This window comes from Chroicocephalus ridibundus, chromosome 4 (assembly GCF_963924245.1).
Source record: "Chroicocephalus ridibundus chromosome 4, bChrRid1.1, whole genome shotgun sequence".
In the NCBI taxonomy this organism is placed as follows: Eukaryota; Metazoa; Chordata; class Aves; order Charadriiformes; family Laridae; genus Chroicocephalus; species Chroicocephalus ridibundus.
The window spans coordinates 5,934,633-5,958,528 of NC_086287.1; the positions used below are offsets into that span (position 1 = coordinate 5,934,633).

Genomic DNA, 23,896 nt, shown 5'->3' on the forward strand with positions numbered 1-23,896 from the left:
CTGCTCCTCACACGGCCCCGACAGCGAGGAGGCCGGGGGTGCACGAGAACCTGGGAGGGGACACAGCCGGGACATCTCACCCCAAGTGACGGAAGGGATATCCCATGCCATACGACATCATGCCCAGAAATAAAACTGGTGGGGGTGGAAGTTGGCAGGGGCTCAGGCACTGGCTGGGCATCGGTCAGTTGGCCGCGAGCAATTGTTTTCTTTCGTATCGCTTGTTTTTCTGGGGTTTTTCGTTGGGTTTTTTTTTTTGTTGGTTGTTTCCCCTCTGTGTTTGTTTGGTTGTTTGTTTTTTTTTTTAATTTTTTGTTATTATTATATTTTGAATTATTAAACTGTGTTTATATCAACCTAGCAGTTTTCTCAGTTTTACTCTTTAGATTCTCCCCCTCACCCCCATCCCTCCGCGGAGGGGGGAGTGAGCTGGGGGCTGCGTGGGCCTCAGCTGCCAACCATGACACTGACCCACAAAGGGAGTATTACTTTACTTTACCCCATTTCCCCCCCCCCCCCTTTTCTCTCATGAAAGATCAACTCTTACAGAATATGCAAACTATCAACTATCATAGGACAGGCAAAAAAAAAACAAAACAAAAAAACCGAGAGAATAACCCTTTGCTACATACACCTAAACAGACAAATAAAATTGGACGGGGTGGGGGGGTAGGGTGGGCCAAAACGCCGCTCGAAAGAGGGCGCAAACGCTGGCGTTTTAATCGATATTCGCGTTTCGGATGTTTCCCCCCCCCTCGCCCCCGGCTTCGCCTTCGGTCATTTGTCGCTACGTAGCGGAAAAGCAAAGGGTTTAATGGAGATATTAACGAAGTAAAACGCTTCCCCCCCCACCCCCCCCCCATCATCCTCCCCGGGGGAACGAATCAACCCCCGGCCCCCCTCGACCGGGCGCGGTTCCCGCCCGGGGGTGGCCGACGGGCGGATCCCCGCCCGTCGGCCACCCCCGGGCGGGAACCGCGCCCGGTCGAGGGGGGGGGGGTGGCCCCCGTTTCCCCTCCCTCCTCCGTTCCCCCCCTTTCCGTGCTCCGCCTCTGCGGGCACTGCGCATGTATGGGGTGGCCACTCACTCCCTGACTCACTCCCTTTTCTCCCATCCGTTCCTGGGAGGCATCCCACCCCTTGGGCCCGCTCCCCTTTCCCCTCTCTGTCTTCCCGCGCCGCGGGCGAGGAAGAGAGAAAAAGCCGCCACCATGAATCGTCTGGGGAAGAAAGCCAACGAGACCCTTATCGAGATGGCTTTGTCAACGGATGGTAGGAGGGGATGGGGAAGGGAGGGAGGGGGATCGCTGTTTTGTTACCCACCCCCCCCACTCCCCCCCCGGTGCTTGCGGAGCCGGGCGCGGCCGGGGCTTCCTGCCCGGTGGTGACTCGGGATGGTGACAACCGTAGAAGTGTCGCGGGTGGGAGGCAACGGGGTGTCCCGGCAGAGAACGCCAGCCTGACGGTGTGTGTGTGTGTGGGGAGTAGTGTGGGGGGGTCCGGTTCCTCCCCGGGGGTCTGCAGACAGGCGTCTGGGAGATGGGGTTGATCCCGGATGGTTGTCTTTGATCCTCCGGTTTCCACCGAAACCGGCCACAAATAAACGCGTTTGCACGAGCCTGAGCATAGTTTCATCAGGTCTTTGTAAACCCCAAAATAAACCTTGGGGAAAAAAAAATGGCTCCTACCTCAGCAGGCTGCTCAGAACCAGCACGAAGAGATGGCCCTTAGTTTTTATTTTTAAACAAACTTCCAAGGCAAAGGTGGCCTTTGCCGAGCGGCGAACTTGTAGCCTTTCAGGAAGCACCAGCTGGGTCCAGGCTGAGATGAGCCGCTGTCGCCCCGCGGCTGAGATGGTCGTGGCAAGAAGGGGCAGGGGAGAGCGGGTCACCTCGCTGCGGGAGGTGGGGGCAGCCCCACGGCCCAGATCCCGTTGTGTTGGGGGGCTTTTGCTTTTTTTTATAATAGCCAGGTTACACTTTCCAGTAGCTGGGTTAGAGTTTCTGAGTCGTGTTAGTATGGAACGTCATTATTTATGAATGTGGTAATAGTGTGGTTTCGTAAAATAACATGATGCAGATGCTTAGTGTGTGTTTCTCGGTTCCTCACCTGGCAACACGAATCAAGAGTCAGATGTAAGATAGTACGTTGATGTTTTCAGAAAGATTCTAAGATATTTAAAAACAAAAGAAAAATGCTGACCTAGAAAAATTTCTTTAAGGGAATCATGCTTTGAGCATCAGTCCTAGAAGTGAGGATCTTGAAGCAGGAAAGAATCACTAATTGCTGCTGAGTTGGCTGCTTGGATTGTGTGTTTTCCCTCACAGCTTGACTACACTGTCTCTCGTAGAAAAATACATGATGCCATTTTGAACACTGGTGTAAAATCACGATTTTCAAAATATTTGACAGTCTTGTTTCAGAAAGCTGTGACAGCAGCTAATGACTACGAAAATTATCCAAAAAGAAGCCCTTTACAGTGACAGCAAGGAGCGGTGACCACCTGCGGCGAGGCAGGCGTGCGCAGCGAGTGTCAGACGAAGGTTTGCCCTCTCTGTGGGCGCCCGGTGGAGCTGGCAGGCTTGCCCAGACCCCGAGCAGATGGGTGTCCCAGCCTCTTGGCCAGCAATTCCGTTCCTAAGGCTTGTGGGGAGGCCTGAGTCATTGCCCGTCCCGCTGCCTGCGAGCAATGGAAAGCGCCCAGGACAGAGCTGCTCTAACCAGTGGTTGTTCTTTTGGAGTAGCTTGGGCCTAAAAAAATATTTACAAAATAGGCAATAACCATTTAGGGACTGATGTTGGAAGCCAGGTTTGCGCACTTAATTCCACAGCATTCAGTTTTCCCATGAGCGCCTTGAGGGTTTTTATAGTCATAAACCTCAAATATAAGCAGATTTGAGGGGTTTCAGTGAACGAGGATAATTTAGTAGGATTTACCATACAGCAGCACATACCTGTCCACACAAAATCTTGCACTAGTTCAATTCATTTTTTTTTTTTAATCAACTGCTTTTCTAAAATGGAAACAAATGGAATATGGGATAAAGTGAGTAGACTTTTTGAAGTTTATGTTAATTTGTTGTCCAAAATCTCTCAAAGTTAAAAAAAAAAAAAAGGCGTCCTCAAATTATGGGTTAGAAAAGTTAACAGTATGCATATATTGCCACTGGGACTGCTCTTAGATCTAAACATCTGCTTTGTGCTTTTAAGGAAAAGATAGCCTCTTAAGGAGGCTCCGAGCTATAGATGTGTGACATGCAGAAGCAGGGTCTGCGCTGTGTCAGTAGGAACAAGGCAGAAGAAAAAACATCTGCAACTTACTTTCCTTAAATACATGTATTTAATTCTGGTTTACTATTGCCTTTCATTAAACTTGAATGCTGAGGAACAGGCTGTGGGGGTGAAAAACTACTTACCAGCAGCAGAAAGTTGAGCTTGCAGAGTCTGTGTTCGGAGACCATGCGCCAAAACTTGTACCTTGAAGGAAGCTTTCTGGCTTCCTGTTGAATTACACCCGCATGAGGTAATAAATTCCATTTTTGTGTGCATGATTTTGCTTTCGATTGGAAGATGTGTGGCGTTTACCTCAAATATTAAAAATGAAGAAAAGTGAACTCTCAAGATTGGAATGTAAATATCAGAGGAAGAAGACAACCACAATATGTTAGGAATATTTCTTTATGTCTATGCTGTCATTCAGCATTATTTTTCCAGCATGAAATGTTAATGCTACGCTAGCTGTGTTGTGGGATATATCCCCAAGACTGTGCATCTTCTGGAAACTCGTAATTGGCTCCATGCTGTGATTTGAAATACGCTGCCTTTATACGCATGGCTCCTTTTTCAAAACTTCCAGGAGTCTGTTTTGAACTCGAAATGCTCTAAGACTGATGTAAATTCAAATGCTTGCTTAGGTTGGTTGTCATCTTGCTTGTCTTCCCCCTGAGATAGGCAGCAAAAAGTCGGGCAGGCCGATGGCATGACTTGCCTCAGCATTCAGGGCCAAATTCTGCTGTCATTTAATAGAATGATATTTCATTTATTTAATCAGAATGATTATGATTCATACTAGTAACATAAAATACAGGCCGCTGTTCAAAACTACGTTTGTAGTATGTATGTAGTAATGTATGTAGTAATTTCTGATCTATTTGTGGAAACGCTGAATGGGATATCGTGTTCCCACAGGGCTAAAGCGGAAGGTTTCTTAACGTGGAAGCTTCTTTTTAAAGACTATTCCTAGGTAATGAAATAAAAGCTCTGAGAAATTTAAACATAGTTCAGAATATAAAAGGTAGGGGAGAAAATACTCCCTTATCCCAACAAACATGCAGTTCCTGAGTGGAATTTCTTTACTGGCTGCGATGAGTCACTGCAGGGGCACAGTGTAAATACAGGTTGGTTATTGGAAGGTAAAGCTCCTTTTAATGGAAAACTCCGTGTTGTTGTAGGAAAGCCTGCTTTTGGGAACTGATCCCAACAACTTGGATAAGATCACCTTACATGATGTTTTTGGTATACATGCTGCAGTGCTTTTAATGAGAAAATTAAAACATCAAGACCATTCCACCACAGCTGTTAAATATGGATTTTATCCAGAGATGGTGCCAATTTAAAAAATAAAAATAAAAAAATTGCCCTTGAACTGGAGACTGAGACTTACAGCACTTTTCTTTTAGATGAGGGCCCTATGTATGAGGTTAAAGTCACTGTCACACCCTCTCTCTGCAGCCTGGTGAGTAGCAAAGCGCAGCAGCTCCCAAGGAGGGATTAAGAGCCTCTGGCATGCCTTGTTAACCCAGTAGCAATTATGTGGGAAGGTTAGGCCACACTTCGGAGAGCTGGGCAATATTGCTGAATCCCCTCGGGTAAAGAACTCAGCGGCTGTCCCGCCCAGCAGCCGTGAATGCTGGTTTACCCCTATTTAATAATAAGGGATCCGCAGCTTCACCTTTTTGCTGAGAAAATGCAAGAAAATGCTCTGCAGTTGATTCTGCCTCGCACAGGTTCCTGGAGGAAGGGCTGGTTTCCAGCTGCAGGCAGAGGTTCTGGGCTGGGAATGCTAAATAAATGCTGAGGAAGGAACTGAAACCATACTGCAGCGTAAGGCAGGGGGATGTTCTCTCAGGATTTCCCTCCCAGGCAGCTTCTAGCTAAGGTACTGTGTGGTGGGGTGTCCCATTCCGAGGTGCTAATGGGCTATATAGGACTATAATGGACTATAGGACTAATGAAAAGGCAGGTTTCCAGTACATAGGTGTTGGCTTTTTTTTTTTTTTTTTTTTTTAAATAAGAACTTGGCTTTGGATCTGAGTAAAATTCAAAATTTTGAAAGTATAACTGCAGCTGGAAGCTTTCCAGTCTTTGCTGGTTGATGAAAATGCAACATAAATATGATCTCACACTCTGGAAGGTTTTTGTAAGTAGCTCTTCTCAACTTGCAAACGAAAGTTACTTTGCTTTCCAAGCTTTTATTTAACAGGTGCATTAGCACCATGTGTTGAGAATTGGAAGCTGTGTCCAAATGCAAGAATTTGCACTTTGGAAAAGTCTCTACAGAAAGGAGATAACTGTCTCTTAAACAAGAAGGGCACTTTAACATCTGTCTACAAATGATTAATGATTACTATGATGCAAGGAAAAACTAGGATAAGATAGAAGGGCACTAGTGAAAATGTGCTTTTAAAATTATACTGAGAACTGTTGGCAGATACGTTGTTAAAAAAGACCACTGTCTTCACATTTAGTGTCTGTAAACTGATGAATGAATTGTATATACACACAGAGAAGTACAGTCGTCTAATATAAATATGTAATTAAGAAAGTATAGGTAACGTAAAAATGCGGGGAGAGTTGCTGTGTCAGATGTTAAGTGGCAAGGTAATAATGCAGTGAACTTTTACACTAGTTTTTTATTGTTGTCTGGGGGTTGGACGGACGAGCAGTGTGGTCGCCCCCATTATCTAGCAGCAATTTCATTGCATTTGGTAGTAGCTTTTCACTTGCGCGTATGTATAAATGCACAAAGGGGAGGGAAGACCCTTGTGCTGTATTGCTAGGGATAGTTCTTGCAATTATAATGTATATATGGAAGGATTTTGAGGTGTCGGCTATCTGCAGAAAGATGGATAATATGTCAGGAATTATTTATAGATTAAATATTGGGGGGGGGAGGAGTTGATTCGAGGTTGGGACTTGGTTACTTGCATTACATTATAGAGATGTGTCTTTTTGAAGAGCCTCCTGCAAGAACCTACAGCTGTTAAACTTACAGCATTCATTGCTTTATTCCGATGCACGCCAAGAAAAGGCGTGCTAGCAGGCTAGTTGGCTGCTGCTGGTAAAAAGGTGCAGAATAAGCCAGGACGCCTGAACCAACACTGGAAACTGCATGTCTTGTGCAACTGTGCTGACATGCATTGTAAGCACTAATTATCTCTCTTAATGTAACATAATACAGTATCTACTTTAACTGTCTCATGGTATGTCGAGGGGTGTGACATGAAAATCTATGTCTAAGTGTAGTTCTCCAGAACAGCTGAGAAAATACCTTAATTCCATACCTGCAATACTCATATTCCAGTAATACAGTAAAGGCTTCTGAATCTATTTCTGTGTATTCAGAATACATCCACACGTAAATTTGGATCACTCTTTTCACACTACATCAAGGCAAAACTAGCACTTACTCTCACAAACCGTAGGCCTGCATTGTCTCTCTCTTTAGCCCCTGTTTTCATTCTTGGTTTCTGCCAACGTAGAGTTTAGCCCCTGTTTTCATCATTGCTTTCTGCTACTGTTTGGTTTCTGCTTTAGTTGTGCCCAAGAAATGAGGAGAGAAATTGTCTTAGGTTTTGCTTGCACAACTGTAATCTGGAATTTTCAGTAGATCCTATTGAGGCTACTGCTGGATGAAAAGCTGGACATGACCCGGCAATGTGCGCTCACAGCCCAGAAAGCCCCCAGCATCCTGGGCTGCATCAGAAGCAGAGTGGCCGGCAGGTTGAGGGAGGGGATTCTGCCTGTCTGCTCCGCTCTGGTGAGACCCCACTTGGAGTACTGCCTTCAGCTCTGGGGCCCCCAACATAAGAAGGATGTGGACTTGTTGGAGCAAGTCCGGAGGAGGCCATGAAGATGATCAAAGGGCTGGAGCACCTCTCCTATGAGGACAGCCTGAGAGAGTTGGGGTTGTTCAGCCTGGAGAAGAGAAGGCTCCAGGGAGGCCTTATAGCCCCTTCCAGTACCTCAAGGGGGCCTACAAGAAAGATGGCGACAAACTTTTTAGCAGGGCCTGTTGCGATAGGACAAGGGGCAATGGCTTTAAACTTAAAGAGGGAAGATTTAGACTAGATAGAAGGAAGAAATGTTTTATGCTGAGGATGGTGAAACACTGGCCCAGGTTCCGCAGAGAGGTGGTAGATGCCCCATCCCTGGAAACATTCAAGGCCAGGTTGGACGGGGCTCTGAGCAACCTGATCTAGTAGAAGATCTCCCTGCTCATTGCAGGGGGGTTGGTCTAGATGACCTTTAAAGGTCCTCTCTAACCCAAACCATTCTATGATCCTATAGATTAATGGGTTATGGGATTTATTACTATTATTTTTTTCTTTTGCATTTGCAGTGTAGTAGTCTGTTACAGATCTGTTCATTAAGAATAAATGAAGAATAGGCCAACATTTGATGTTACTCGTGCTAAAAAAACTCATTCTAGGCTACTGTTTCAAATCAGACTTTTTTTCCAGTGCACATGGATCACTCATTTACAGGTAACAGTACAATATAAGCACCTCATTGTTTCATCTTCTTGGTTTGCTTGGGACTTTTGGTACAGTCAGAACCGTTCTCCGCTGGTCCTCAGTGAGGAGCAGTAGTGGTGAAGTTCCAAAAGCTGTTTTTTAGGAAGTGAGAATATCTTTGGGTGGAGTGCAGTTTTATAACTGGAAATCCCAAGTGATCCTCTTGTCTTCTTTAGCAGGCTTCCAAGGGTAAATGTGAAATTTGAGGCCTTTGGCAAGATAGCAGAAGCCCAGCAAGCCACATGGGTAGGGCTCGTGATGCAGAAGGCTGGCCTTTAATTTTCTGCACTAGCCTGAAATTAGAAAGGGCCCTGTGGTTTGTTATTCGAAGGGGTTTTCTTAACTATCAGGTAAGAAATCAGAGAGCCTATGTTTAGACAATTCATGGTGTGCTAGAAATATACCGTGCTAACGAGTAATGACTATGAGATGTGGTTTTTGGGGTAATGGGCAAGTTGGATGCCTTTGTGTACTTCAGTCCTGTTAATTTACTCGTGCTTCCATAAAAAACTCTAAGCGATGGGAGCCATGGTCCAGTGCCCTGCTCATTTTCTTGATTGATAGGAACTGTTTCTGGGATCAGTATATGACTTCCAGAGTTATTCCATTGTCTTTAAAGTAATTTGGGCAGAAAAAGTCTTGCAAACTCATACTTTAGAAAAAAAAAATTGATGGGATTTGTTTGTAAAGAGTCTTTGTATACTAGTATATTTTTATGTTGTTTAATATGAAAAAAAATAAGTGCTTGATGAATACACTAGCAAAATTCCTGATTACACATTTAATCGGAAGCATAACCAAAATAATATGCTAAGTAGAGAATGTGGACCACAAGGAACAAAAAATTGAGGATGAAATTGCCCATCTGAAATTAAATGCCTGGGTAGCATGAAACTAAGGAATAATAACAGAAGACAGTAAATTTGGGGTGTAGGTTTTTATAGGTTGCTTTATACTTTCTTAAAAGTACAAGTTATATGTGTTCCTAGTTGATGCTAATCCAGTTCCCACCATTTTTTTCACTATTTCCCCATCACTAGTTCCCTGTTCATGTATTGCCTTTCTCTTACAGTATCCCTAGACCTCATACAAGGATGGGAATGTGCTGTGTGTGCATAGAATGAATAATATATTGGGCTCTCCGCTGATGTTGAAAACTTACGTATTGCAAATGCTGAAAGAAACCAGAGATTGTGTTGCTTCAGAGTTACATCAGTGGTTTCAGTGGAAGTTGGAGAAATGCATTAGTGAATTATTCTATGAGATTTTAAGTGTGCCTCTGGGAACACTGGGAAAGCAAGTCCATACCTAACACTTTGTGAAGGGCTTGTAATTCCCTTGGGCTGTGATGAAAAGCAGTATCACCATTCCCCTTTCTTCATCTTACCTTGAAGGAGATGTGAGAGCTCCTGGCAGTTTCACACGTGTGCAAGGCCACTGCCGGAGCTGTTTGTCTGCCTCTGCAGTCAGATAGTGCTGATGAAATCTGGCCCTGCACGTATGAATAGTCCAAGTGCCAACAAGCACAGCCGCAGTGCTTCATGAGTTGTCAGGACTTCTGCAGTCTGGTATTTCACCACCCTGCTCTTCGGAGGTTTATTTGCCATCCTAGTCCCCCTTACTTGCATTTAAATGCTATACAATTTTTAAATACCTGACTTTATCCAGCTATCGCGGGTCTGGGCTTTCTTTTTTTTAATTGTATTTGAACCTATTGATCAGTTTACGTATATCATTTTGCAAAATGATGATACCTGAAAGGTATAAGTGCTAACTTCACAGCTTGCTTTAAGTCTTATCTAAGCTGATACATACAATATGGTAACGGTTGTGGCCTTAACCGCATTAAAACGCCATTCAAGTTCTGTGTTACAACACTCTGCTTGTGGTTTTTTGCTAAAAACAGATTTACACAACTTTTTTTGGTCTTTTTTTTTTTCTTTTTTTTAACCCAGTGCTGTTTAATCAAACAGGAGGTTTTATGGTACTTCAAAATGAAGGCAGCTGAGGGTAAACCTCAGTTCTGATTTAAAATACTCTTGTACTATAATATAGATTAGAACTGAGGACTTCATGTCTTTTCCAAATGCTAAATGAGATTTTCTTACTGTTAGGAACAGATTTCTCTTCTATATATTTATGCCTATATAAAGTACTTTTTTATAAAGTTTTTTTCTTTTACTTTCTATGTGTTGATAAATACCTTTTCTATGGAATTGCTTGTTTAATAATAAAATACATTCTGAAAATTAATATGTCCATGAAGCAGACTAGAATGCAATCTCTTCTTTTTTTTTTTTTTTTTTTTTTTCTTAAGGGAACCATAAATGTTCCCTTCAAAATGTTCCAAATAAATTTTCTTGGAGTTACTGAGAATTCAATGCGTTCATTGTTAAGAAATAGTTTCAAATTTTTAGGAGCAGCTCTGAGTGTGCACAGACCACCACTTCACGTGTAGCTTCGAGATGGAATCTTTCATTCAGCAGTGCAGTTATTACTCTTCAGACGATGCCAGGTGAAGTAATAACACTTATTTTACTTGCTCAGGAGCCAGCATACTAGGTGGGTCCTCAGTTCTCCTAGGCAACCCAGTCAGCCAGCTCTGGGAGGATGCGGTCAACATAGATGTAAATCTAGTTAATAAGTCATTTTAAAGACATGTTTTTCTTAGATAGGGAAGCACTTAAAATAGTCATTATGAAGCTTACTTGGAAGGAGTGACCTTATTCCGGAGAGGTCTTTGTCCAGTATGCATTTCTGTTAGTGACTCAGTGCTGAATCAGACTCCATATCAAAGATGGAAATCGGTCAGAGTAGATCCCACTGCAGCAGGAATCCCACGGTGATCTCTTGGGAGCAAAGGACACAGTACTGTAAACAGCGCGTTGATTTAGTGATAAATAATCCTATTTTAAGTTGAATTCTCTTTTCTGTCAGGCGGGCCAGGTTATTGAATAATGGCAGGGCTTTATCAGTATGGTAACTTCAAGACATCTAGGAATATTAGAAAGTTTCTTTGTAGTGGTGCAAAGTAGCTACCTCACAACAACTGCCATGTAAGTTTGTTTTGTTTTGTTTTGTTTTCATTTTACCTGGACCATCACAATTTTGCTTGAGGGACATGTATATGTGTAAACTGATGTGCTGAAGGCACCAGACATGACGCACGCAGGACAGTATGACAGGTCTGAGAGTGGGTTTTACCTGCTTGGTTTTGTTGACTGGCAGAGATGCTCTTACTGCGTCTTAGAAAATCTTGGAAATAAATGGAAGCAGTATTTTGGAAACAATACTGAAAGTAATAGCAGTACCAGCAGTAATAGTCTTACTGCTGCTAAACAATAAACAGCATCTGCCTGAGCATCCTGGCTCTGCCTTTGCCTTCCAAATAGCACTATCAGAGGTCTTACGTGTGCAAGTGCAGATGATTTGCTAGTTTTAGTAGCAAAATGAAAATTTTGACCCCTAAAACTGTCTGTTCATCTGCCACTTGGATTTAGAAGCACCGAATATATTAACATTTTTACTGGTAAAAGACATCTACCAAGAGCTCTACTTGGTGCAGATGAATCAGGGTATAAAAGTTGAAAGAAAGGCAAACTTCAGTGCCTTCTCTTGCTCTGTTTTGTGATGCAGCGTTGCTCCGAGCTGTGCCAGACTGCAGCATCTACCCACCAGCTGCTCCGTGCCTGGCTGTACCTTGAGTGCAGCATCATCGGACAAGCTTTTCTTCTTCCCATCTGCCAGCAGGCCCCGGCTTACCTAAGGATGCTGAAGTGACATAGATCATCGACTTGTAGGGAAATTGCTGGTTAGATACTGTTAAAGATGCTCGAGCATCCCAGGCTGTGCCTGTCCTAGTAGTTAAAAAAGCCAAGGATTTTTCATTGGCCTTCGAGAACAAGTAGCACAGTCCAACCATGTCCATACAGCTAAACTCCCTCTTCCCCAAGCACGGCAGACTTCTCCAAAGACCAGAACTTGTCCTGTCGTGTCCTTCAGAGCGTGTTTCTGCTCTGTCTGGGAGTGATAGAACCAAAAACCGTTCCACAAAGTGCACTAATATGAAGTCAAGTGAGTAGTCCTGTGGTTGGGCCCATGTCCTGGAACTTTTATTTGCCTAGTCGAGGCACAGCTGGACCAGGATGTGACCTGTGATGGGTTGCACTTCTCCCAGAAAGAAAAAAAAAGTTCATTTTTGGTGCAAAGGGATATATCGCAAGTCCTGTGGCATAAGCCGTACTGCTTGCCTCGCCCCAGCTATCAGAAAACAGGGTGCTGGGGAGGCCTTGATTTACAATGGCATCCTGACTTTTTTGTGACAGCACTGAATAGGCTTATTTGTGTTTTATGAGGTTTTATAAATGAAATTAAACAGCACTTGTCAAAATAAGCAAAATTTATTTTGAGCTGGTTTTTTTTTTTATGCAGGTGACTTTTAATTTTATAAAGCTTGTATTACCATTGTAGTTATCAAAGAGAATTTTCCACTTTCTGTCATACTGTCCTATAAAGGGTGAGTAGGCCGTGCCTGGGGTCTCCCATCCATTTATCTGGTTTTAAATACATGATGGCCAGTTGTGCTTGAATAGCTGGCATGACGATTCTGTAAATTGCAGATACGGTGATGTCTCTGTAAAACTGGGAGCGTGTTCGTGTCTAGACCACTAAGCGTTTTTGTCTTTCATCATGGAATGAATCAGAAGGTTTTGAAGGACAACTTTTCGATTCCTGAAATACTAAATCGCATTAAACCAGTTCTTTTAACCAGTAGGTCCAGATGTGGAGTTAAATTCCTTTTATTTTTTCATAAAACGCCATGTAGAAAAAGAAAGTGATTCAGGCACTGTGAACTAAGTTAAACTATTGTAGAATGACTAATCGTTTCATTACGCAAGGAGCCATTTTTCGTGCTAGTTACAGAAATCATAAGATTGCGTGTATAAAAGTACCTTTTTTTTGTGGGGTAAACTACTTACATTTTAAGAGATGAAATCAGTCTCGATTATGTTCTCCAGTCTTCAGTTCTGAATGTTAATTTCTGTGAGCTGTTTTGGATTACTGTTGATCTGATCATCCGGATCTGTAATTGAAATAGAAAAGGTCTGTAATTCTTAGGGCTGGCATACTGAAAGTTTATAAGTAGGTTGCCCTGCGGTAGGGTGTAATTTGGGACAGCATATGTTAATACTGCAAAATTATAGGCCACGTGAAGCTCACTTATTTCCAATAATGTGTAAACTCCCAAGACACACATGTTTAAGGAGTTGCAAATAGCTGTGTGCAGAACTAGAAGGCTATATTGGGAAAGAGGTATTTCTTTCAGTTGGTATACATGCGTGCCCTTGAAAGGCCACTGATTTGAATAAATATTAAAATTATATATGTTTGAAACAATTTTAATGGGTTCTGATAGTCATAGTGTGGTTCTGTGATTAATTCTGAAAAAAAAAAACCTGCAAGGAGTGACTGCAATTTGTACAAAGGGATTTTGTATTGAAGGGCCACTTACATTTAGTTAGATGTCCTCATTCGTTCTTGCTGTGCAGGCGTTTCTAGATCTCTTTAGGTACAGTAGAGCATGTAGTTTTGAAGAACAAGGCCATTCCCTTAAATATGGTGGGTTTATCAGAGTATGATTGGTTTACTCGCATCTTTAGATACAAAGTTGTAATTTCTTGAAGAATTTTAAAGGTGTTTTCTTGGATAGCAGAAACTATTACGGTCCTCCCTTCTGCTGATACGGGAACGTGGCATCCTTGTTAGTGTTGCAGAATAAGGTGCCTGGACAAAAAGGTGAATGTTGGTGTTTCAAGAGGAACCTGCTCCATGCTTTCTGTCTAGGTTGCAGTCTCTGGTTTCCAGGGCTTATTCTTTTATTGGATATAATGGCCGTATTGTAAAGGATAGAGGAGAGTTATTAAACAGGTTCATGTTAAAAGTGGATTGTACTTCTGGGCCTTACTGAAGTGTTTTTTCCTTTTAAAGATGACATTGCGATTCTCACCAAGTTCAAGCCGTCGCGGTCAGAAGGTATTGTACTAACCAGTGTTGCGTCATCCTCCCTCTTGTGTGTGTCCTCTGTCCCTTTTTGTTTTTTTATCCTACTGAGAGCCTCTTGGAAATCAAACTTAAGTTTGTATGAGTCATTGATATCACATATGAGCCAAGCTTTTTGCAATGTGGTATACAAGTCAATTTTTAGCTATCTGTGGGCAAGTCTTGGTTAAGAACTAATTGTGCATCTTTGTTCCTGGTGCTTGTTGCAGTTCTGGGTTGCGGCTCCTTTATGCCTTCCTACATGACTTGGACATGGATTTCTTATATTGCTTAGGAACCTGTTTATATGTTTTTCAAGGAGTGAACATATTAAGTATGTTGTACTTCTCAGTTAATACATGTTTTGCATTCTCTTTTTGCCGTCTTGTGTGCTGCACTAGGGTTATTCAGTTTCACTCCCCTGGAGCAGATACCAAGAGGATTTGCATCCACAAGTTGCCTAAGTAATCAGCTATAGAATCATAGAATCTTCATAGTTGGAAAGGACCTTTGAGATCATCAAGTCTAACCATACACACACAAAAAAAACCCCTACAATCTCTGCCACTAGAGCATGCCCTGAAGTGCCACATCTAGACGTTTCTTAAACACCTCTAGGGATGGTGACTCAACCCCCTCCCTGGGCAGGCTGTTCCAGTGCCTGACCACTCCTTTCAGTAAAGTAATTCTTCCTAATATCTAACCTAAACCTCCCCTGCCGCAACTTCAGACCATTTCCTCTGGTCCTGTCATTATTCACCTGGGAGAAGAGGCCAACCCCCACCTCTCCAGCCTCCTTTCAGGTAGTTGTAGAGGGCAATGAGGTCTCCCCTCAGCCTCCTCTTCTCCAAGCTAAACATGATACTGGGAATGCATTTGAAATGTAGAAATCTGAATTGCACTTCTTCCTGAGGTTAAACTTTCACAACTGCAGAAAGGAAATCCAGAAAAAACAGACACCAAGGCTGCTGTTGTAGGCCGTGGAATCAGGTCAAGTCCTCTCAGCAGCATAGGCAAGTTGAATGTTACTGCTCCAGGGACAAGGTGCCAGGCTGCTTCTGCCATGGAGGGTTGTGTGACCAAACGTTTGGGCTTTCTGCTCCTGGGATGGCTACCTTTGGCCAAAGCTGCAGCAGCCACCTGCTTCCCAGGGCTGTAGGCAGAGCAGGCAGCAGAGCATCATGGTGAGGATCCCTTTCTTCCATCGGGCAGTGGTCTGCTCTCCTGCGCAGCACTCTATGAAGCTAGACCCTCTGTTTAGGAATGTTCTTGCAGAAGCAGCTTCTCAAGTAAGTTAATCTGAATATTGTGTTAGCTGTTTTTTGAGTCAAGACTTTTGTGTTCTTACTATAATCTTCTCCCATTATGTGCCATTTGTTTCTCATATGTGTTAAACGCTTGTGCTGTGTTGGGAGGTGAAGTGAATTCAGTTCTGTGCTGAAGCTGTTCCTGTAAACCTTTTCTGTGTTTGGTGGTCTGTCTTACAGCGTAGTCCCTGTAGCATTTGTAATATATATGGGCAGGCAGAATGATCCTAGATTATTTACTTGCACACTAACTTTTTAGATCTGACTTAACACTGGCCTCTCAATTTGTATCAGCATATGCAAACATCTTTCTACAGGTGCTGAATAAAACTTAAGTGTTCAAATTATATCAACTAATACAGATTTTGCAGGTGCAGTTTGCTTTAGCAAAATGGCATGCAACAACTTTGAATGTCTGAGCATTCAGAAACCTCTTCACTGTATGTTATATACTATTATATACTGTCGCCCAGTTTCTCATCGCATCATACGTACAGTTATAAATTACAGAGACCTTTTTCTGTAAGTGAATTTAGACAAAGCTTGAGAGGATTTTGTTTCCTCTACTTTTTTTCTTTCAATACTTCCTTGCTGTTTGATGGAGAAAGGAGTATGACGAATCCTTTTTTTTTTTTTTTTTGGAAGAAAGAGGCAACTTTCTTAGGTGCCTGCTCTAGGTTGTGATGAGCTGTTTTCAAAACTGCTTATCCTTTCGCATTGGTGGTAGAGCTGTTTAGATGCCTGATTTAGGAGACTGGTCTGTCTGTCTAATCAGCAGAGACATGGTTGTTTACAAAAACTTGGAGCAGGAGCCTAGTTTATGGGTTCTGAATTGCTCTCCGGAAGGAATTGTTGACACAGTAGGTCCAGAGCCACAAACCCAGCAAACATCTCAGTATGATTTAGGGATCTGAAGATATCCAATATGATTTTCCCCTATAATGTTAACATTTAAGTAACAGCGTCCTTGGTGGACTGACTATATTTGCAGCAAAGTCGTGTTGGGAGTTCAATAGTGTTGTTAAAATGAAGGTGGTGTTTTTTTGTTGTTTTTGGGGTTTTTTTGAACAAGAAGAAGCTTGGTAATTTAAGTTGACATTACTGTTCTTGATCCTGTCTCCATATCTCCATTATGTGGGCGTCTGTAATCTTGAGATTATGCACCATTAATCCCTTAGCAACACAAAAATAATTCAATTTCTAGCAAGCAACCCCAGAGATAATTGAACTTTCAAAATGGAGGCAGGAAAGCTCCAGATGTGAGACTTTCACAGTCACCTATCAGACATTTAAGACAAGAAGGAATTTTATCTCATCAAATATGTGATGCTGACAGATTTTTGTTTGTGGCATTTAAAAATGTATTTCTGTGACTGCAAGGTTACAACTAGATAGTACTGACTGAGTATATTGTGTCTCACAGTGTTTTTTCCCTTCAAAGAACCATTCTTGAAGACTTTATGTAGCTGAGTACTGTTTTCCAGCTTTTGCTTTTGCTTGTTCATAGTTCCACGCTTTCAGGGTTCACTTCATTTTCAGATACGATCATACTTGAAAATAAGGAATGTATTTACGTGAATCTTTCTTTCAATGTTCCTTAGGGGAAGAATGCAATGGACCTTTATGTGAAACTATTTCAACCACAGGATCAGAAGCCCCAAGCAGCTCTGAGGTAAGGTACAGTACCGATGGCGTTAACATACTGGTGGTAGGAAGAAAAATGAACAGTCTCTGTGAAAGGCAGAATTAGTCTTAAAAATATTTCTTTTAGATTATCTCGTACCTTCTTTTTTGTCCACGCAAACATTTTCTTCCTCTAGTGTTCTGAAGGAGCAAACCCATGAAAGTAACACTGCTACTCATTGAGTGTTTTGAGAGATTTCTGCATGTTAGCGCTACAACACAATAGTAGTACAAAACGGTGTTTCCAGTATCAGTCTTGAAATGAGAATCACATGATCATTTAATATTTTGGCAATTGGAAAAACATAATGCTTCTGCACAAACCCAGCACTTTGTTTTTTGCTCCATATTGTATTGCTGGCTTGCTAGGGAATTTAAGGCACTTCTGCGTTCCTCTGCTCTAGGAACTTTTTGACAGTGCAGCAAGATTTATGAGAAAGCAAATGAAGATTTGAGTTATAAGGATACCTCTTCCTTTCAACATGGGCAAAACAAAAAGTATCATCAGCTATTCTTTTTTTCACAGTACTTCATTGCTTAATACGTACAGTACACAATATCTTAAATAGATAGCAGTGTGTGGTTACTATTCAGTTAAGAAACAGATTTAAAAAGAATATTGAAAATATGCAGTCTTGAAATTGGCATTTTATTTTAATTTCTATTGTCTGATTTCTTTATTATGGTTATTATATGCTTAGAGGAAGATAGGAAGAGTTTTAGATAGGAAAAGAAATAGTTGCTCTGTCAAAGTAAAGAGAACTCATCAGAAACGATGTCTTTTGAATCGAGTGTTGAAAAACTGTAGCTGTTCTGCTGAACGTCTTTGGAGTAAAACATGTCCTCACCTACCTCTAAGAGGCAAATTTGGAGATGGCCCTGTGAAGACAGAACTTGGAAGTGCTTCCTAGATTACACAGGTCTTCATCTTGTTAGCACATGCAACCATATCACCTAAAAGTTTTCATAAATCTATTGGTTCCATCTTAAAAATTGTTAGTATGTTCACCCTGCTGCTTTCTCAATCTACTGTGGGAGTTGTAGTAATCTCTTTCTCCTGGAAAATTCTCAGTGAAGAGCCATATCAAATACTTCACTGAACCCTGGGCAGATACGATCTCAAATTACAGCGTATGACTCATCATACCATGATAAGCTTCAGAGTCTGAAGCAGATTCCGAGTTCCTTTTGAGTGTCTCTGAGTAGATGGAGATGACCTATTTCACCAAAGCCTGAAAGAATTCATTTCATGACTTAGCACACAGGAAAAGGCGTGGGAGAAAGGGTGCAATGCGTGTGTCTTATGTAGAGGCATGGGATTTGTAGAGACAAGGGATATGAGCTTTGTTTGAAGGGTGAAAGATTCACGATGAGGTAGAAAAGGAGGGTTTGATCTTCAGCACTTTCTTGTCTGGGAGGTAGTCTCTTTATGAAACATATCTCTGGTTACCCTCTCAAAAATCTCTCCTTGGTAACTTCATGCTGTCTTTTCTCGTGTTTCCTACTTATGCATGTTCCTTACATAATTCTTTTTTCTTCATAATTTGTTCTTAAATGTCACAAAGTATTGTCATATTAGCCTGTAGTTGGCTTGATGACTCTGGGATTTTTGTTTTGTTATTTTCCTCTCTCCCTCTGAGAAGAGAGGGCTTATTTGGCCTTAGATACTTTATTTCTCCAGATCAGCCAGTTATCCAATGCTTGCTTACATTTAAGTTAGTGTTTTTCTGTGCTTTGCATTATCCTACCCCATGTCTCCTGATATAGTTTCATTTATCTGATTTTTGCTTTCTATGCATTAGGCAGGCATAAAGTTACAGAGTTACTCTTAATCTTCTTGCCCAGTTTCACACTCTTATCAGCCATGACAGGCTTAGTTCTTGATGATTAATGTCCTAGATATTCAGGTTAAGTCTCTCCTTAAAGTCTTTCCATGAGTTCATTCCAATAGTAAGATAGCCCTCATTTTTTTCATATAGTGCTAATCCTTTATCTTCATGTGTTGTCACAACTTGTTTTCTTCTCCACAAACTGGAAGAATTTCTTTTCCCTCAGTTCTGCGCTAGGCTGCCTTTTGTCATCCTTGATGCATTCCCATAGAATTGAGCAGGGTCATCTCTCTTGGCATGAAAGACAATCCATGGTTTCTCCTCTTTTCGCCAAGACCCTCTTGAGCTCAGGTCAAAATGCTTTGTTCTTTTATTGAGAGATAGCACACTTCTCTATTTTGTAATTTTACTCTGGTGATAGGTTGGTAATTTTCCTGTTAGTCAACCGTGTACTTACCTTTGTTGCTGCAATTGGAAAATATGAACACTTGGAAGTCTTAAAACAATTTAAGTCAGGTAATTTTAAAACGAAAATGGAATTCATTCATAAAAAGACCATTGGGAAATAGTTAAATGAATTTGCATTCAGGTCACAACTTCATTATGCTTGGGTTGTCTTTTCTTTTGGAAGAGAAGAAACATGAAACACAATAACAGTATGCTTCTGCTCAGCAGTAGGGAGAAAAAGCTACGGCCTTATTGTTGATTTAGCAACAGAGGAAGGCAGAAAAAGAAATCTAGATTCAAACATGGAGAGCAGAAAATGTTACCTACCCATCATTCAGTGGCAATTTTTTTTCTTTTGTAATCTGTAAAGGAGTATGTGATTTGTACATAAGGAATGATGCAAGTTAAACAAAAATGAAGGTGAAAAATAGTCTGTGGTGAAGCCTGCCAACATACATACGAAAGTCGGATGATGTCCAGGACTCAGAAGCAATTGCGTCTCTAATCAGTGGTGCATTTGGTCCTTCCTTATGGCTTTGCATTTGTGCTCAAACCACCTGCTTCTTCCCTACTTTTATCCTGGTTTTTTTCTTTTATCTGCTTCTTGTTGAGTCTCCTTTTTTTTTTTTTTTTCTTTTTAATCCCCCACAAAAACAAAAGAAACAGGATCACTTGGAGTTCAACAGCTCTTCGTATTACAAGCCTTCTAGCACGCATCCTTTCCAGACCCTTTGTCATGCAGGGAGGCAGCAAGATGTTTTCAGCAAAGAGCAGACTGGAGAGGGAAAAAAAAAAAAAAAAAAAAAGGATATGATAGGGATATTTTTCAAATAGCTGCTGCAGTGGGGACTGTTTCAAATTATCTTGTTGTTAAATCAGTAATTCGCAGACAGCCACTTCTCTTAGGGATAGGCAACTGTCCTAATTGAGTCTCTGTGTAGAATCTACCTGAATTAGTTTTTGTGGAGTTCCTGTTCCAAGAAATACATAAATGCCTCTGCAAGTCCTTTCAAGCAAATTGGAAAATGAATGAAATAAAACCTGAGAATCTGTTTTTCCTCTGTGCTTTATACTGGTGCAAAGGGAGAGCTAGAAAAAAAATATAATGGCACAGTTCTGTTTTGATAGCACGGTACATCTCTGTTCAGTGATTATCACTAGTTGTTCAAGTGACAGAGTAAACGAGGATGAGACCCACTGACCAAATAGCGTTCCTATTCTTAAGAGGGAAGAAGGTGAGATAAATAATTCAAGACTGGGAGAAAGGTTAAAAAATGGAATTTATATGAAATTTCCTGATAGTAAAATTTTAGGCCTTTCAAGTGGGATAATTGTAAAATTAGTACAGGTTTTATGGAAGATGGAATCACTAACTACATTGTCATTTATTGATATCTGTAAGAGGTGTATACTGAGGATTATTTGTCTATACTGAGGATTATTTGTCTGTCTGCTGTTCCAATTAAGTAGAATAAAGTCACTTAAAATGTTTGCTTTGTATATATGTGGACCTTGAGTTTCTCACCCTTATGAAAGTCAGGGGGTTGCACTATTCTCTGAGTAAAGCTGCGGGATTGTGCCCTATTTGAGCTGTGAGAAGGTGGGAATTAACTTTGCACACTTATATATGAAATTTTCACCTTTCTTGCTAATTTCACACCAATGAAACACTCACTAAAAATTCCTGTTAATCAGTATTTTTCCATATTGTAACTTGAACATGAGAAAATCTGAGAACAAGCAGTTTTTGCTTAAACCAGGTTAGCAGCAGTAAATTGGTAGAGCGCCATCAAATGTACTAAAGCAATGCGTTTTACCAAAATTAGGGGTATGACAGATTTTTTTTTTTTGAGAGCAGCAGGTGCTGCAGGTGTTCCAAATGAATTGATTTATTTTTTTTTTCTGAAGAAACACTATCATAATTTACGTTACTTTTCATGCGTGTTCATTTTTTCAATTCAGACGAGTGGGTTTCAAGTAAAGAAAAATAAAATACCGTTATTAGTATTGTGAAGACAGACCAAATCAGATCCAAAATCTAGAAGGAAATACAAAAAGGCTTCTGAGGAATATTTTGGAGAGAGAGTGCGTTAAAGATTGACAAGAGTAAATTCCAAAGTTTGAAGGATCAGCCCAACACTACTGCCACCACTGCCAACCTTCTGCATTCTTGGTTTTCCCCTCAATGAAGTTGGACTGATGGAGTGTTTCTGAAGGCACTGGTTGGTTCTTGTTGTGGGGGTCATGCGTTATCAAAATTGGAGCACCTTTGTGCTGTACGTAGACTTTGGCGTATAATGAAAAAGTGGTGTCTGTGGACAAGAGTTCTTACATTTTAAATGTGCAGGAAAAGGTATGTTTGGTATATCACCAGTTTTACAATACTTAACCCCCACGACTTGAGCTAATTAAATTCAGAGAGTTGGACTGAGAGCAGAGTAAGTTCCCCAGTTTACCAGGACAGTGTTTCACAAAATGGAATGGGAACGTGCAGTGGGGTTTTAGCAGCTGAATTCTGCCAGCTGTGTGTCTTCATCCCACAGTTCAGTGTGTCACTAAACCTATTAAAATTTTATTTTGGAGTGGAGCAGTGTGGGCAGCATATGGGGGTCAGTGGGTGGCTAAACCCCGAACTTACGTTTAGTCGTGGAGGAGGTGGGAAGCTGTGGGTGGGAGGAGGACAGGGTGGAGAGGTATATACTGAAGAAAGTATCAGAGATGGAAGGGGGCCAGCTTTGCGGGGGGGTGAGTGTGCAATGGAGAGGTCAGGAGCCGCAGGGCAGCAATGAAAAGCAAGGCTGCGCTTTCATTGATGTCAAATTCGTACGGTACTTTAAATGGCAGATAATTTCAGTGCATAACTGGAGGAAAAACTCGCCACTTAAGTGTCTCATCCCTTAGATCTCTACAAATAGTGCAGGTTTTTCCAGTAGCAGCCGTGACGCGAGGATTAGACTTCTAAACCCAGTTCAGACTATCTTAGGGTAAGAGCACAGTGCAGCTATTTATATTTGCACTGTTTCTCACGTGGATTCCTTGCCAAAAACCAGATCGATCTTTCTCTGTTTATTTGACTGAATTCTGAAAAGGGCATTTTTTGTCTTATCTAGATAAGCAAATACTCAGAGATGGCATCATTAAGAAAGAATGTAAAGATGTGTGTATGTATTACTTGCAATGTAAACAGGAACAAAAATAGCGTGTTTGTTTCCCAAAATTATAGGAGTGGACCTGTGTGGTTTCTCTCAAGAAAAATTGCAATAAAAGTGAAAAATACTCATTTCTAATTTCAAAAAACATAGACAGTACTTTTTGAAAACTGGATTATGGGAAATACACTTTTTGAAATATTACAACTCTAAAACAACGAATGATGATACAATAATGAAATGGAATTGGTATTCTGCTTCTGTTGGAAGTCAATTTAATTTCATAGAGAGCTGTCATATTTTCATAATGCGCTCACCCTATTTGGTTGCACTGTTTTAACCCGTCTGTGTTTTGTTTTCAGTAGCAAAACAAAGGCACAGTGTGAGAAATACTGGACTAACAGAATGAGATATTGAGAAACAGCTTCGGTATTGCAAACCATTATTCATTGCACTACCGAAGCCTGATCTCAAAATCCTTTGCTTGTCCAAGCCCACGGACGCGTCTGTGGAGGGTAACTGTGCTCTGCAGGGTCCTCTCCTGTTGATGTCCCTGTCACCCCTGTGCGGAGTCGGACCAGAGGACGTTGCAGCACCCTCCGGGCCCACATACAGGAAAATAATGAGCACCCAGATCTTCTACAATTAAAAGCAGGGTAGGGCCCCACCAGGCTTGTATCCGAACTGGAAGCTGGGAAGCCCTCGCTAGTCTCATTAAGCATAGCTACTACAATTACTGATACCAATTTGCCTTGTCTACGCTATGAGATTAATGATTTGCCTCTTCGCATTTGTCTTCCTTCAGTTCACATGGTGTAATTTAAGTTTGTATTGAAAAAATAGCTAAGTAAGGGATGTCTCGCTTGTTCTGAATGCGAGTGCAGCCATCTGTGCTATGTACGTTTTCTCTCTTTGCTATTAACGTAACAAAAAGTGCTGTTAAAAGTTGTTCTTTATCAGCTTGTAAACAGAAAGCAGTGCCGGGTTGTTTAGGCTTTATTTTTTATAATGGAAATAGTGAGGAATACTGTGTAGCTTTTAGTAAAAGTTATTCTTATTAACATCCGACAGTCATTACGGGCTGCGTAAAAGTCAGTGGTGTAGGCCAGAGACCCAGCTCATCTGGGGAAGCGGAGGTTTGTTTAAACTTTGACTACCTAGACCAAACATCCACCTGTCACTCAGAATAGCTTTTCAGCAACTTACAAGCAGCAGCTACACTGTTTCTTCTGAAATAGCCTTTTATTTTAAAGCATCCTTTGCATCATCGCTAACAACATTATGTTTTTCCCGTGATGCCACTGGCAGGGCCTAAACAGCACTGAGACTACTTTACTCATCCCTGAACATCAAGTGGTAAGCAGTAAGCAATATTCATGCTTCCTTGCATGAATTTGTGTGGCGTCTTCTATTACCGTATGCCAACAAGTCCCTCACCAGAAAATTTTCCAGTTTCAAGGAAGCCATCCTTCCAAAAAGAATTGTTTTTCTAGCACATAAAAATGAATGTGGCTTTTGAGTTTATTCCTGGTGATGGCTTAAATGATAAATTGAAGCAAATCGAAAGGATAACAGACAAAATTGGAAAGTTAAGTATTGGTGGAGTAAACTGGAAAGTTTGCTTTTTTTATCATTGTTTTGGTTTG

The 23,896-nt window shown here is 41.4% G+C and overlaps 1 protein-coding gene across 6 annotated transcripts in view; it reads left to right on the forward strand.

Annotated features, from left to right (window-relative positions):
- The first annotated feature begins 1,007 nt into the window (after positions 1 to 1,007).
- ANO5 (anoctamin 5) overlaps positions 1,008 to 23,896 on the forward strand; it is a 62,565-nt gene continuing 39,676 nt past the window's right edge. For 3 of the 6 annotated variants that reach the window (XM_063331539.1, XM_063331542.1, XM_063331540.1), the window contains exons 1-4: positions 1,008 to 1,272; positions 13,785 to 13,829; positions 16,744 to 16,814; positions 23,559 to 23,606. In XM_063331539.1, coding sequence (XP_063187609.1) covers positions 1,068 to 1,272; positions 13,785 to 13,829; positions 16,744 to 16,814; positions 23,559 to 23,606 — 369 coding nt within the window. In that variant the 5' untranslated portion in view covers positions 1,008 to 1,067. The remainder of the gene's footprint in view (positions 1,273 to 13,784; positions 13,830 to 16,743; positions 16,815 to 23,558; positions 23,607 to 23,896) is intronic. The other 3 variants (XM_063331543.1, XM_063331541.1, XM_063331544.1) reach the window with 3 other exon arrangements.